This window comes from Cynara cardunculus, assembly GCF_001531365.2.
Source record: "Cynara cardunculus var. scolymus isolate 2C chromosome LG 2, CcrdV1, whole genome shotgun sequence".
Lineage (NCBI taxonomy): Eukaryota > Viridiplantae > Streptophyta > Magnoliopsida > Asterales > Asteraceae > Cynara > Cynara cardunculus.
In genome coordinates, this window is record NC_037529.1 from 5,535,714 (window position 1) to 5,550,023 (window position 14,310).

The following is a 14,310-nucleotide window of genomic DNA, read 5'->3' on the forward strand; positions in this document are numbered from 1 at the left end:
ATAAGAAAATAGGACAATTCTCTCGCTAATCCCTCGCTGAAAAAAACAAGAAAAATAAGAAAATATGACAATTCTCGAGGGAAATAAAAAAAATTAGATTCCCTCGCTGATCAACGAGAGATCAGCGAGGGAATCTGACAAATTTTATTATTTATTAATTTTTAATTATTGATTATTAAATTTACAATTATTTATTAGAGTATTACAAAAATTAATTAATAAAACCGAATAAAACCCATTAAACCGAATAAGGTCAAATAAAAATGAATAAAGTTTATTAAGGCCCGATAAACTCAAAATAGCCCGGTAAATGGATTAAAGCCCAATAAAACCGAACAAATCCCAATTAAATGGGTTAATGCCCAACAAAATCGAACATAAATACATACGATACCTACATATAAAAATGTGTATATATAACACATAAAAAAAAGAAAAATAAGAAAATAGGACAATTCCCTCGTTTTTGTTTTGATGAACCATAGGAGCGATTTCAATCGCTTAGGGGTGAGTCACAATCTAGTACCGATAGCCCTCTCCCTGATGAGGCATCTCTTTGGGAGCAAAGTGTCGGAGGATGGAGGAAAGGCCGAATATTTGGTTTCGGGACCACCCAGGATCCCTCTTATGCTATGACGGGTAGATGTAGCAGTAGCGGGTCATAATACGAGTCAAGAGCGGAGGTACGTTGGTTATATTGTTATAAACTTTCTCATTACTAAAATTACAAACAAATTATTGATTTTGTCGAATATTGAATATTTACAGGTAACGGAGTTGAGAGAGAAGTTGGCAAGGGTAGAAGAGGAACTGGAGACCGAACGGAAGAATATGGCAGATTTGGAGGCCAAACAGGCCAGACAAGCTACTGCATTAGCCCAGCAGGCCGCATTATCGGAGCATTTTGCTATGTTTATACGACAGTCAGGATACATTTTCCCACTTCCCCCCACCTCCCTATAATTAGATTGTATGTATTCGAAGATTAAATTGTATGAATCCATATATTAAATCGTATGAATTGGTTAGTTAAAATTTGTTCACAATTTTTGTTTGTTATATTATTATTTTCAGGTTTTTTTTATAAATAAATACAAGAATTATGCAATTTCAAAAAATTTATTTTTTAAATTTATACAAATTAACGACGGATTAGCGAGGGAAAATCCGTCGCTGAAAGTTTCATCGCAGATCCGTCGCTGAAAGTTTAGTCGCAGATCCCTCGCTGATCCGTCGCTAAATACTTCCATCGCTGATATCCGTCGCTGATAGCATTACCTAAGACTATTTGACTGACGGAGTATCAGCGAAGGATTGCCCTTTTAGCGACGGATTTGCGAGAGATTTTTCCCTCGCTGATACTCTGCATTTTTGTAGTGTACAGAGAAATACCAATCAGAGCCCCTCTAGTCTTACCAACTAGAGCATGACCAACCAAAAGTAAGACCAACCAAAAGTAAGGCCAACCAGAAGCAAGGGTTAACCAAAGGCCTTCTAGTCTTACAAACCAGAGCCCCTCTGGTCAACCAAAATCTCTGGTTCGTCTATCCAGAGCCTCTGGGGACAAGAAATGGTTAAACACTTGAAAAAGAACTTGGATTTCAAATACAACTAGATCCCCTCTGGTTCCTCAACAACTGTTCACTTTATCAAAACAACAACTAGAAGTAAAGCCATCCCTAAACTAGGCCAACTAGAGGCCCTCTAGCCAACCATAGTCTCTCTGGTTATAAAACAATTCATTTCATCACACCAATAAGATGCGACAACCCAAGTCATCGTGTCACACAAATGCGATAACTCATGATCATCGCATCATAAGGATGTGATAACAAAACCCCATGATAAAAACGATCATTTCCAGAAAATTGATTATGTCACCCTTATTACAAGTTTACCCAGCTCTTGCGTATGTCACCCTTATTACAAATTTACCCAACTCCTGATTATGTCACCATTATTAAGACACATGATATAATCATGATAAAAACCACAATTTTACCAATATTGGCATCAAGACAGTTTCATAACAGTAACTCATATAAAGAACCATACGGTTTTATACCTAGTCTCACCATCATACTCAAATAGCATCCATAAACAATTTTATCATCATCCCCATGTAAGAACCATACGGTTCAAATTTCAAATACCAAATAAGAAAGTTGATAAATTAAACTCACCTTATGTTCACAAAGATGAAGATGAATTAATCATAGCAATAAATTCAAGTAGAAATCACATAATCAACTTCTTCTTCCCTTTACAGACTTGTTTACTTTACACACAAGAGAACACACACAAAAAACCTGTAGTGCAGGTTTCTAAAAATAATTAATCACATTCTCCCATGAGTTTAGGCGGTGAGGATTATTGTAAACATTAAGCACATACACAAATTAAACCCCTTCATTTACCATCACCTTTCAAAAATCACCCCGAACTTTTATATCTAAATACCCGGTTATCACAGAAGATGTTGGGAATCAAGAGCAACGAGACCAAAATCAAGGCGAAGGATCTCAAAACCTCACACTGTCAATATTGTGATTATCTTGGTGGAATCGCAAATGATTTTCTTAACTTCTATTTTGTGTATTCGGATTTATGTTATTATCTTGGGATAAAACTATGGCCAATGTTATGATTTTCTTTTATTTTTGCTAAGAAATTTTTTTCCTTAAATGTTTTATGAGTATACGAATGTTTTTATGTATGTTTAAGTTTCATCGACTAAAATTATAATAAAGTTAATCATATTTTTGTTTTTACTAATTTATCTTTGTGATGAAATCGATTTAATAGGATTATTAGAAATCCATTTGGGAAACAAACTCTAACCCGATTTATCAAGGACTATTATCAGGTTACAGATAATACTATATAAAAAATTAAATAATTTTTTTTATTTTATTTAATAACGTATATGGCTCATATTCTTTCTCGTCTTCTCGCATGATTCTTCCTCTAAACTAATAGTCTCCCTCCCTAACACACACACACTCTCTCTCTCTCTCTCTCTCTATATATATATATATATATAATCCACTTGTGCATACCAGACAATACCAGACAAATTGCTTACAAATTACTTGTATGCACATATGCATATCGTCCAGATGAATGGTTACTATGGTGTTTCTCAGTTTTTCATGTTTTTGTGGTTTTCCCCTGAACCTGACCTATATATGCACACGTACATAAAAAGTCAAAAATCATCTTTAATTACTTGTATGCAAATATGCACATCGTCCAGATGAGCGGTTACCGAAGTGTTTTTCAATTTTTTTTCATTTTTTTTCATTTTTTGGGGGCTTTCCTTGAACTTTCGTCCCCTTCTCTCTCTCTCTCTCTCTCTCTCTCCATATATATACATACATGATACACACACACACACACATATATATATATATATATGTGTGTGTGTGTGTGTGTGTGTGTGTATATATATATATAAAGAGGGTAATCAAATGAAAACCATAAAATGTTGAAGATCGTGAGGATCGATATAAGCCCTAAACTAATTTTTATCTTATGGTTATAATTTAAAGGGAGTTTTAACTAAAAATGGACATAATCGTCATTTTGGTAACAAATATGATATTTTTTATATAATTAATAAGTTTCTTTTATGCATGCAATCTTTGTATTTCAAGATTTTCAGAGCACTGTATTTCGATATTCATGATTCAGATGATTGAAATTCAATATTTGTTTGATAGAAACAGAGATTCACCAATTGAATCATTTCACAAGATTCGGATATACGATTATCCTTGTGAAAGTAAGGCTGACAATAGGTAAAGGTAAACCCGTTACTCGTTTATGTTTCGACCCGTTGAATAAGGGTATGGATAAAGAAAATTTTATTCATTTATCCATTACCCGAAATTTTAGTGGGTAACGTATGCATAAACGATTTTTTGTTATCAAATGCAAGTCAATTTATAAGGTGAATCTTATGAATTTGCTTAATAAACAGATTCAATGTTTCTCCTCATGAATAAACTCAGAAGATGAATCGTTGTTGATTTTTATTAAACATATTCACGATATAAATTCCAAAAAAGTCATTGTGTCAGCTTACGAAACAAATTCAATTACAAATTTAAACATACCTTTTACACCACATAATAATTTTTTTATAAGGTTAAAATGCTTTAACAACTTTTCTATCAATGTTTGAATGTGTTTGCACTTTTCATAAAGTGAATAAGTGATTCATCTTGTTTTTCTAGATGAAATACAGTTTTAGTTAGATTCAAATCAAGTTTTATTATCGGATGAGATGCATCACCTTAAATTTAGTTAGCAATTTTGATTGTGCAATTTCACTTCCAATCAAAGATCAGTGACGGAGATAAAGATGAAACGAATGTGAAGAATGAAAAATTGATCTGGTATGAAAATAGCATAAACAACTACAACAATGCTTTTGTTGACCAATGCAATCGGAATCGAAACAAAAAAGTTATTGTAATAATGAGGAAAAGCAGGAGGTATGTAAGGTACCTTAGAACGAAGGAGAAAAGAGAGAAAGCAGAAGCAAAAGACATGGAAAGAATGAAAAGGAAAACAGATTTGGAGGGGCAATCGTTGTTTATGGTTATGGCAGCATAGACAACAGAGTTTCTGATACACCGCAAACTTCGTAACAGGACTAGACGAGCCCTTTCTTCCGTCTCCCTACATTTGTAGAACGATTTATAATGAATGCACGATTTGATGCGTTAGGGCTTATACTATTCTGTCATTGATAACCTTCTCAAGCTCCCAAGTTCAAATTAGGGTATGATCCGACTTGGTGAGGACTGTGTAACTTTCAAACTTTGTATGAGAAGTGATTTGGTGTCTCCAAAATAATTTAATTTGAGTCTAGCCCAGAATAGCGTTTCAATCTATTTTCAATTTGACAAAAATACCCTTATTTTAACATTTTATTACAAATATGTTTCTTTTTTTAATGACCTCTGATTTAAACTAATCTATGAATTAGATAAGTCATCAAGATCCTCAACCTTTTTCGTTCCTCACATGATTTAACCCTTATATATATATATATATATATATATATATATATATATATACATATATTTATAAAAACTTAATAAATATTANCAAATATAGAGGTCAAATTTGATAACTTCCATTTTTATAATATTATAATAATAGGTTAGAATTAAAAATACCTCTATTTTAATATTTTTAATGGTAGATTAGATATCCTCTATCTTATCTTAAGTATCAATTTATAAAATACACCAACATTAATAAAATAAAAAGTGAAACAAGTCCACGTGGTGGTGGTTTAAACAACTCTTAGTAAAGTGCAAGTCAAAGATTCACATATATTTGAGTTACAATAGTGTGACAATTCGTCCATGTTTATATAAAAACAAATTGAGAAACCTGTTAAAGTTATTAGAAGGGTGCTTACATAATGCAGTGATATACATCTTGATTTTAATGTTTTTTTTTTTTTTGTCTCAGTCGATGTTATAATGCAGTTTTATGTGGTTTTGAGAAAACGATAATGTTTTTATTTTTGAACAACATATAAATATGAAGATATATCATAAAAATTGAATTTTTTTTATTAATATTAGTACCGACTATTTAAATTTTTTCCTTTTTTGTGTATATTTTTAATTCATTTTTTGTTTTATAATATATTTTTTATAAAGATAATAATTAAGTATTTTGTTAAAATTTAATTATTATCCTAATTATATTTTAGATTTTTAATATTTAAAATGAGATATTTGTTCTCTATTTTATTATGTTTATCCGTGATTAGTTACATGAATTCAAACATAAAACTTTAATAAGTTATACTTACGCTACGTACAATTTACTTGTAATCTTGAATTTTAAGTAATATGCATCAATAAAAAATGTTTCATGCATAAAAAATGGTTTTTAAGAGTTTTTGTCAAATGTTTTATAATATAGTATAGATAAACTATCAATCATTTATATTATAATTGTAAATTAAATCCAAAATTATTGAACCAACATATTGTTTTGAGCTTTTTAAAGTATTATAAATGGTATCAAAACTGATTCTTGTATTGGGACTCGGGATGATAAGGCACGCCTCATTGAGCACGATGAATCCCCAAGAGGGGATGTTTTTAACGTCTTGTAGACAAATCTCAATCGCCAATTACAAGGACGACTATGGGAGGGACTAACGATTGCTTTGGGCTTTGGGGCATTACGAGTGAATTAAGTGAATACAAATACAATTAGGAGTGGCAAGGCTTCATGTTATTAAGGAAAAACTAAAGGTTTTGAATGCACACATGAAACAGATCCAAATGTTGGACAATGCAGTATATGGCCATCCTCTACAAAACCACCAAAATGCACATATTTAATTCCTCAAATGGAATTACATTACATACATTAGCATCACTCACCCTAAACAAAAACCCACAATCAAGCATATATGTTGGTTCAAGTAAGATCATCATCATCCTCGTTCTCCTTCGCCTTCAGCAACAATTTCACTCTCAACAAAAGGCTCGTCTTCCACTCGTCCTATCATATTAAAAAACACATTCAGAATTTCAGATTTAGCGGTCAAAAATACTTCGATGAGGTAGATATGTATGCACCTATATCTCATTAAAACAAGCCTTTGGATAATAATTGGGGAAATGTGTCTTCTTTCACTACAAATGAACAGGTTTCTTTAAACACTAGCAAAGTATTTCAGTATGCTTTCTTGATATTGTGTGTTTATGTTTTAATAAGAATATAAGATGGATGCATATTGAAGACTTCTCTAACTACATCAATTCGGTGTTCATTTCCCAATGTCCCCTTTATTTTAGATTTACTGAGCAAACCCGAGAAGAAGTCAAAAAATAGGGAGGTAAAAAGATGACCAGATTGATGATAATTGAGATATCCTATTACCAGCTTAGTCATGCTGTCAAATTCCTTCACAGCATCAGTGAACTTTGCAACATCTTCATCATCCACTGCAGCAGCTAAATCCTGCCATTAACAAAGACAAAATTCTTTCATCCTAAGCATAGCCCATGGACTAAAAAGCATATAAACTGTTCCAACTTATTAGTCATTGTGAAAATGACAATAAACAAGCTTTGAAGAACCTCAACGCTTTATATCCACATAATTTCAGTTCTGGGATATGGGATATATGAGATGAATTGCCTCCAAAAATTTGTTTCAAATCAACAAAACTTAACAGAGAGGACAGCTTATATTAGCCAATCTTAGTATATACCAGTCTTACTGTACAGCCAACAAGTATCAAATATTATTCTTTCCTGAAAAGTATCAGATATTAGCACTAGACAAAATAAAATTGATAACTACATATTTCATAGAGCAGAGTGCTTGTGAGATCATCTTTGACAGGCCAGGTGCTCCTCCCCCCACCTTCCTTTTGCCCTTGGACCATTTTGTTTATGCTTTATAAGATTGATATAGGCACCATAACAAGAAAGCCAGAAAAGAAGGAAAGAGGACAAGCTTCTTAGCTATAATAAAAGGCAACCATATTGCACTAAAATGATACACCGCAAGCATGACACACTATATCTGAAGTTCTGATGAAATCCATATCCTAAAAGGTTAAGAAGGAAAAAACCAATGCCATCGTTACTATATGGAGCAGTAAATATGAACAAGTGTTTCAATGATACCAGTGTCATTTAAGGTGTGAGGCACACCAAGGAGCAAAGGTTGGTACTACAGGATCCTACGTGTGAGGCACATGCCTATCAAAGTATCAAACCAAACTAATCCAGTAAAGTGAGGAGCATGGATTTTTTTTAAGTTTAATATTATACACACACACACATATAAATATATCTCCGCTAATAAAACTAAGAACATATAAAACAATTACACCATCAATATCAATAAATAATGTATATAAATTTAAAGAACATCAATTATAATTTATAACTAAATAAGTTAAAAATAATAATTTTAAATAAGCAAAAGGGAATTCAAACAGAAACTAAAAATAAAATAACAATTCGCATATACACCAAAATTATATGCGAATACAGAACGAGCTTTGAACAGAAAAGATCTGCATCACTACATGGCGAACAACAGCAATGAGGTGATTTTTCCTACAATTTTATAACAGCTGTATTCCGTTCAACAATAAGCGATGAACATATGCAAGAAAATGTCCAGATGTATGTACAAAAAGCTACATGGTATTCAAGTCATCAATGTACAATAATATATTTCAAATAGTTGGTTATTCAGCAGATAAGGGCCAATGAAGAACGCATCATAAATATATAATACCAAAAATAACCTTCCAAAGAATGGTAAAAAATGGTCACAAACTCGTCACCTAATGAATCGATAGAACCTTATTGCTATTCAAAAATCGAGATAAGTAACTGCCGCCTCTCAAACAATGAACAATATTTCTTTTCCGAAAATAAATCATAAAATATATCTACTTAACTTGACTGATAAGACTCACATAGAGTCCCTTGCCTCATGCCTTGAGCACAAGGCGCACACCGAAAATGTGCCTTGCCTCAGCCAAGGTGAGTCCCTGAAGCCTATGCCCCATCGTGCCTTGGGCCTAGGCATGCCTTTGATGGCACTGGACAATACAAAAGCGGGACCGTAACAGATGAAAGCATATTAACCATCTGGCCTTTTCTGTAGCTAAGAGAGTCAGCAAAGTACAAAACAGAGCATCACTTGACTTTTAGGCACGCTTTTCGTTGCATAGGATGTAGAATGCAGATTTCTTGGAGAGCATCTTTGGAGTTAGAACTCAAATCTTGTTTAACTTTGTACTTCATGTACATGGTAAGTGCCCTCTTTTGTCCCTTTTACTTTGTCCTAATATTTAATATTGCTGCAGCAATTCAAAGATATAAATAACATGATGAGCTTTTAGTAACATACCGATAGCAATTTGTATTCACGTGTTCCTGAAAATGTCGGATCCAATTCCTGCAGAAACAAGCAACACTGTCAGTCAGGTATACCTAACCTTGAAGTAGACTTTGAAATGCTTGACAAGAGCTAGGATTGACCTGATAACGCTCCAATGCATTTGTGATTGCAACAACATCACCTTTACAGAGTTGGCAAATGCCAGCATTCAGTAGATATCCTCTAACTCCATATTTTAGCAAGTTATTGTTGAGAGACTGTCGTGCTATCGCTTCATAAATCTCTATAGCTTTCTGATATCTAGAGAGAAATTGTAAGGGCATTAGTATACAGATTGGCATAGACTTCATGGGTGTTAGAGCCAGTTTGTGTACCATCTACTTCCGTTGCCATTACTAAAGAAACACCAATGGTGTATCTGGTGCAAAGTAAGTTACCTTATCCAAATTGACTGTCACTGGCCAAACTCTTTGAGACAGATGAAAAGGTAAAAAGAAACAACATGAAATGAACCAAACCATATACTAGTGTTGTCAACTAAATTCCACAGAAGGCTTTTGCAGTGTATTTTGCAGTGGTGAACAAACTCAATATGGATCCAGGTATTTATGAGTACCCACTCTAATAAATTCAAATAACTGATGCATTTCATAGGCTCGGTTGCTTATCAAGAATCATACATATTTAATTAATGAAAACCATATGCAGTACCTATTATTTTCCTTGGTACATCATTTAACAAAGAGAGAATATAGACTTCATCATAGATGACACGGAACCTACCCCATTGCTGCTATGGCATCTTACTATTCCATATCAGGCTCCAATCCTAGTTCATTTTTTATTGCCGCATCTCATAGCTTGAATGGCGGAACAATGATTGCTAAACCCCATTTAGTTTTACATTAAATGAGAATAATATAGATCAAATGCAATATACAGTTTAATCAATGCAGTTAACAAAGCAACGTAGACCAAACAAACAGTCAAACATACATGATGAGATTGAAATAACAAGTGACATGGCGTATCTTATAATGCATACTTCATGAATGCTTAAAAGTGAGTTTTAACAAAACTCAGCTTCAAGAAGTCACATTTCAAAATTACCTACAATTAGCTAGTAAAAATCGATATAGATGAGAACATTTTACACGGTATGAGATGAAGGTTGTGCAGTGGATATGATTAGTCCATGGGCTTAAAAGTATACGGATCGCTACATATAGGAAGTAGACATACTGTTCCAATTGAGCTGAAAACTGTGCGATTTTCTGCTTGCACTGGTTTGCAGAAGTGGTTACTTCTTCACCTTGGAAAAGATCGGCTGCTTTATCATAGTAAACTATAGCCTGCTCCAAATTTTGCTCCTGTTCATATAACTCAGCAATTTCCTGTGCAAAGTGAAGCTAAATTACTAGCCACTCATCATATGCATCGCATCAAACATGATAAAAGCGAAGATATATGACTGCTCTTAACTATAAGGTTAGATTCATATACCAACTATAACATAGTTATCGTTCAGATTCTACTTTAAATTTAACCATATCAGCAACAACAATAACAAGCTGCCATCTCAAACTAGTTGGAGCATGCTGAGAGTTAACTTATAGCCTATAGGAAACAATTACAAGCAACTATCATAACTTCATAGGAATAATTGAATCCTATAGGTTATCTGGAAACGAAACTCTGCAACTTCAAGGTTTAAGGATGCATGATAGGCCACACGTAGAATGCATTCTAATGCAAATTATAAAATATGACGATTAAATTTTCTTAATCTTGCCAAGATTTCACCAACATATTGGAACCGTCAGCTGCCATTGGTAGATTATAGATGTAAGGATTTGTGGCTAATCCTCAGCACTTTCCAATTGATGATCATTGCACATTATATAATACTACTCAATCAGATTACGAGTGGTTGATCTTACCAGCTACAGAAATATCAGAATTCATTCTTGAAAAAGGCCAAGCCTGAAATATCTACAAATCTCAAGTTTCATTATCTAGTGCTCTAGTGAGAACCTTACATGCCAATTTTACTAGCGGTCCATAAATGAATCAGTTATACCAACTGATAAGTGACATCAAGAACAGATAAGTGACATCAAGATCGAGATCTTTCAGGTCATAAACTTTAAGCAATCAATGAATTCTTGATTCAACTAGACCAAACCCAAGTACCCCAACTGAACCTTCCCCATTACATCAGTTATCTTTATTTAGTAGAAAAAATATAGAAACTATGTTGGCTAAACCTAAATTAAAAGAAGAAAATCAGAAATCCATCCCTTTAAATTTCATTGACATATCAAATAAAAATAAAAAGGTGATTCAAATGAAGTGGTCTATGTTTGAAATTGAGAGAACTGAACAAGACTCTTGAGAAACATTAATATATAGCAAAGAGATTGCATAACTAAAGCAGACATATGTTGTACCTTGCAATATCTGGCAGCCATACTGAGCCTCCCAATTTCCATGAATATATTTAGTGCTTGCTCTAGATGAGCTATGCACTCTGCAAATATCCAATGATAACAACGTAAACCTTTTCTAAATTTAAAAAGGAGAAATAATATGTTTATAGTCTTACACTTTTACATTTAGGTGACAGGCATTTGGTAGAGAAAAATGATAAATCAGGTCAAGAAGAAAGATAAAAACGGAGAATAACATTAACAAGAGTCATCTGCATTAACTTGTGAATTAAGAGGTTATATGAAACTAGCACCATGAACACGGAATGGTGCTTTGGGGGTAGCTCAACTGGTCAGGTTTAGGGTTTTGCTCCCTACTAGTCATCAGTTCGAGTCCCCGCAGGGACACTGGAGGTTTGTCCAGCTGTAAACTTCAGGTCCTGACGCTCGCAGTTATCAAAACGAAAAACATGGAATAGTGCACCATGATAGGATAACTGAGCCTTGTCACCATCCAACTAATCGTGCGAGCTTGACATAAATAACAACCTATAACCTCAGATTGATAACCATGAAAACTAAATTTGCAAATATGAATTGTTTTGCTTAATGAGCAGTAGATGAAGTATGCTTGCAGGAGCGATGTAAGCTGATGCATTCAACTAATTAGTGCATGCTTACCCTTGGTGTTTGTTTTCTTGTATGAATGAGCTGCATCGGCATAAGCATTAGCAGCTTCATGTTTGCTATCCATCTAGAAAACACAAAATTTCAGGATTACAATGGGGTCCATTAAATGATGATATGATGCAAGTGGGACAAGCAAATGGGCTATTGAAAGCAGCATTAAGCACTTACTTTCAGATGGCACTCAGCCAGCTTGACATATACAGATCCAGCTTGGTCCCCTGAAAGGTTATATGTCAAGATTAGCAAGCAAAAAGAAATAAACATCATGCAATGTCTGTAGCTGTAATTTTTCAGCTGTATCTCATTCCTTACTCAGCTCGTGAAATAGTTATTATCCTGATACTCTGTTCATGGCTTGCCAAGCTCAGAATACTCAAGCTTAGGCTCACCTTGCCAAAACCTTGAACCTTGGGTTGGCTTATAGAGGCTCTATTCCTATGGGCTCGCATAAGCTCGAGCCTTGGCTCAGTCGATATAGGCCCTGCTCGTATGGGCTCATGTAAATTAAAATCAAAACCCTTCAAAAACTATAAGATGCCCCCCAGGAGTCAAAATGGTTAAAAGTATATAAATTACGCTCAAGTGGCTGATAAATGCATGGCTCACATAGGCTCCTAATTAGGCTTGTGCTTGGCTCGGACAAAGAAGCCCAGCCAATAAGCTATTCTAAAAAAAGTAATATGTATGTTTAAGCATTAGTACTAACAAGATTTGGCCAGCTTGTAACAATTGGCAGCTTTTTCATACAGATCACCAGCATCTTCATACTTGGACCCAAAGAAGCCCCAGCCAGTGAGTTTCTTCTCAGCTTTCTTCTCAAACTCCTGACCTTTTGCTATTTGATCAGACATTCTCAGTAGGTCCTGGCTTGGAAGACGTTTGTCCCACTCTGTGAGTTTGTAAATAATAGAAGAAAAGAGAACTTTAAGTTAAACAAAAACAAGAAATAAAGGAATTGGCTTGGCTTTCCTCCTTTACGTTTGCAACTTTACACTTTAATGGACAAGTTTAATCCCTCCCTTTGTTGTAAGTGGACAAAAAAAGGAAATGATATGTAGGTATTTAAAAGTCTTATCACACTCTAAACAAGAACTAAAGTTAATGATATACATTGGAGGTTAGACCACTACTCACTCCACCAAAGCAAAAAGAAAAAAATACTTTCCAACATAGTGAGTATGCCTAGAATACAGACTAGTGAAGTTAAGTTAAATCAGTTTGTAAGTAAGGTAACAACGTATAACTTGTAGACAGTTATGCATAGACGCTATAAAAATGACTCTGTTAGTCAAGATAAAAATGAATAGCTAGTAGATTATTAATCTAGCATACAAAAACTATAGATAATGACTGAACTATATATACCTGATGAGTATTAAGAATACCCTACAACCAGTAGATTAATGTATACTTCTAACATTTGAAAACAAAGATTTCAACAATATCCTGGTATTTAGCAAGTAGAAATGTACAATAATTTATCGTCACTTCTTGGAGCAAGGAATTTTTCATATACTGAAATAAAACAAATTCATGGTTTCAACATAGAAATACTTTGATCATTTAAAAACACCACAGTTACATATGCCTACCCAAGTTCAGAAACAAGAGGTGAAGTTAAAAGATTCAGTCATACAACCAAGATCAATCTTTACAGCTGAAAGGATCTTGAGAAGAGAAAAAATGATCACTCCATTACAGAGATGTCAACCTCCCAGACATACGGAATTCACCTAGTAGTAACCATAGGATACCTAGCTTTTACTTGTATTCAAATAATATGACACTTTCACTACATATCTATATTGCAGATTGTTATGTTCAATGACACATTACAATCTACTGGGGCGTAGTTAAACTGCTTTGATACCTTGAATTGAAATGTCCGTCTACAAGTATAAAATATCATCTCAGAAACTTAATTAACGAAGGATATAGTATCATTAGCGGCTCCAAGATGTAAAGTAGCAGCTTAAAAAAACAGACAATAAAACCCTAAATTGAGCAGAAGGAATATTAATCTGAAATTGTAATGATCATCGTCTAGTATAAAAGGAGTAGAATCTGTTGAACAGTTTGAAGTAAGATAAACAAATTAAGTGATTCGAATTCCTCTTAGATCAAATAATAGGGGTATTTATGCTTGGGAAATGAAGAAAAATACTCACAAGTAATTGTAGGAGATGTACGAAGATGAGTGTGATGTAGTTGGTACCAAGATCTGCTTGCTTCCCTGTTAGATATGTGAAGAAGCCAATGGATTTGAGAACAAAGGGAA

General features: G+C 33.8%; 1 protein-coding gene across 2 annotated transcripts; it reads right to left on the reverse strand.

Moving 5' to 3' along the window:
- Positions 1-6,248: 6,248 nt before the first annotated feature.
- Positions 6,249-14,310, reverse strand: LOC112507668 (alpha-soluble NSF attachment protein-like). Of its 2 annotated transcripts, none has more exons than XM_025112327.1 (10): positions 14,201-14,310; positions 12,739-12,921; positions 12,201-12,250; positions 12,024-12,096; positions 11,364-11,443; positions 10,156-10,307; positions 9,054-9,213; positions 8,923-8,970; positions 6,925-7,005; positions 6,249-6,543 (listed from the first exon to the last, which is right to left on the reverse strand). In XM_025112327.1, exons 2-10 carry the CDS (start codon positions 12,881-12,883, stop codon positions 6,460-6,462), a joined length of 873 nt encoding a protein of 290 aa, XP_024968095.1. In that variant the 5' UTR covers positions 12,884-12,921; positions 14,201-14,310; the 3' UTR covers positions 6,249-6,459. The 2 variants fall into 2 exon arrangements, with proteins under 2 accessions (XP_024968095.1, XP_024968096.1); XM_025112328.1 differs by having other exon boundaries at positions 12,739-12,895; positions 14,201-14,306.

What these genes read in the sequence shown, in the direction of transcription:
- LOC112507668 (XM_025112327.1), bottom strand. Translation starts at nt 12,883, where the DNA reads ATGTCTGATCAAATAGCAAAAGGTCAGGAGTTTGAGAAGAAAGCTGAG. An exon ending in CAAGAAAACAAACACCAAGG is followed by an intron (nt 11,444 to 12,023) that starts GTAAGCATGCAC and finishes GGATATTTGCAG; the next exon opens with AGTGCATAGCTCATCTAGAG. An exon ending in GTGAATACAAATTGCTATCG is followed by an intron (nt 7,006 to 8,922) that starts GTATGTTACTAA and finishes TGTTAATGGCAG; the next exon opens with GATTTAGCTGCTGCAGTGGA.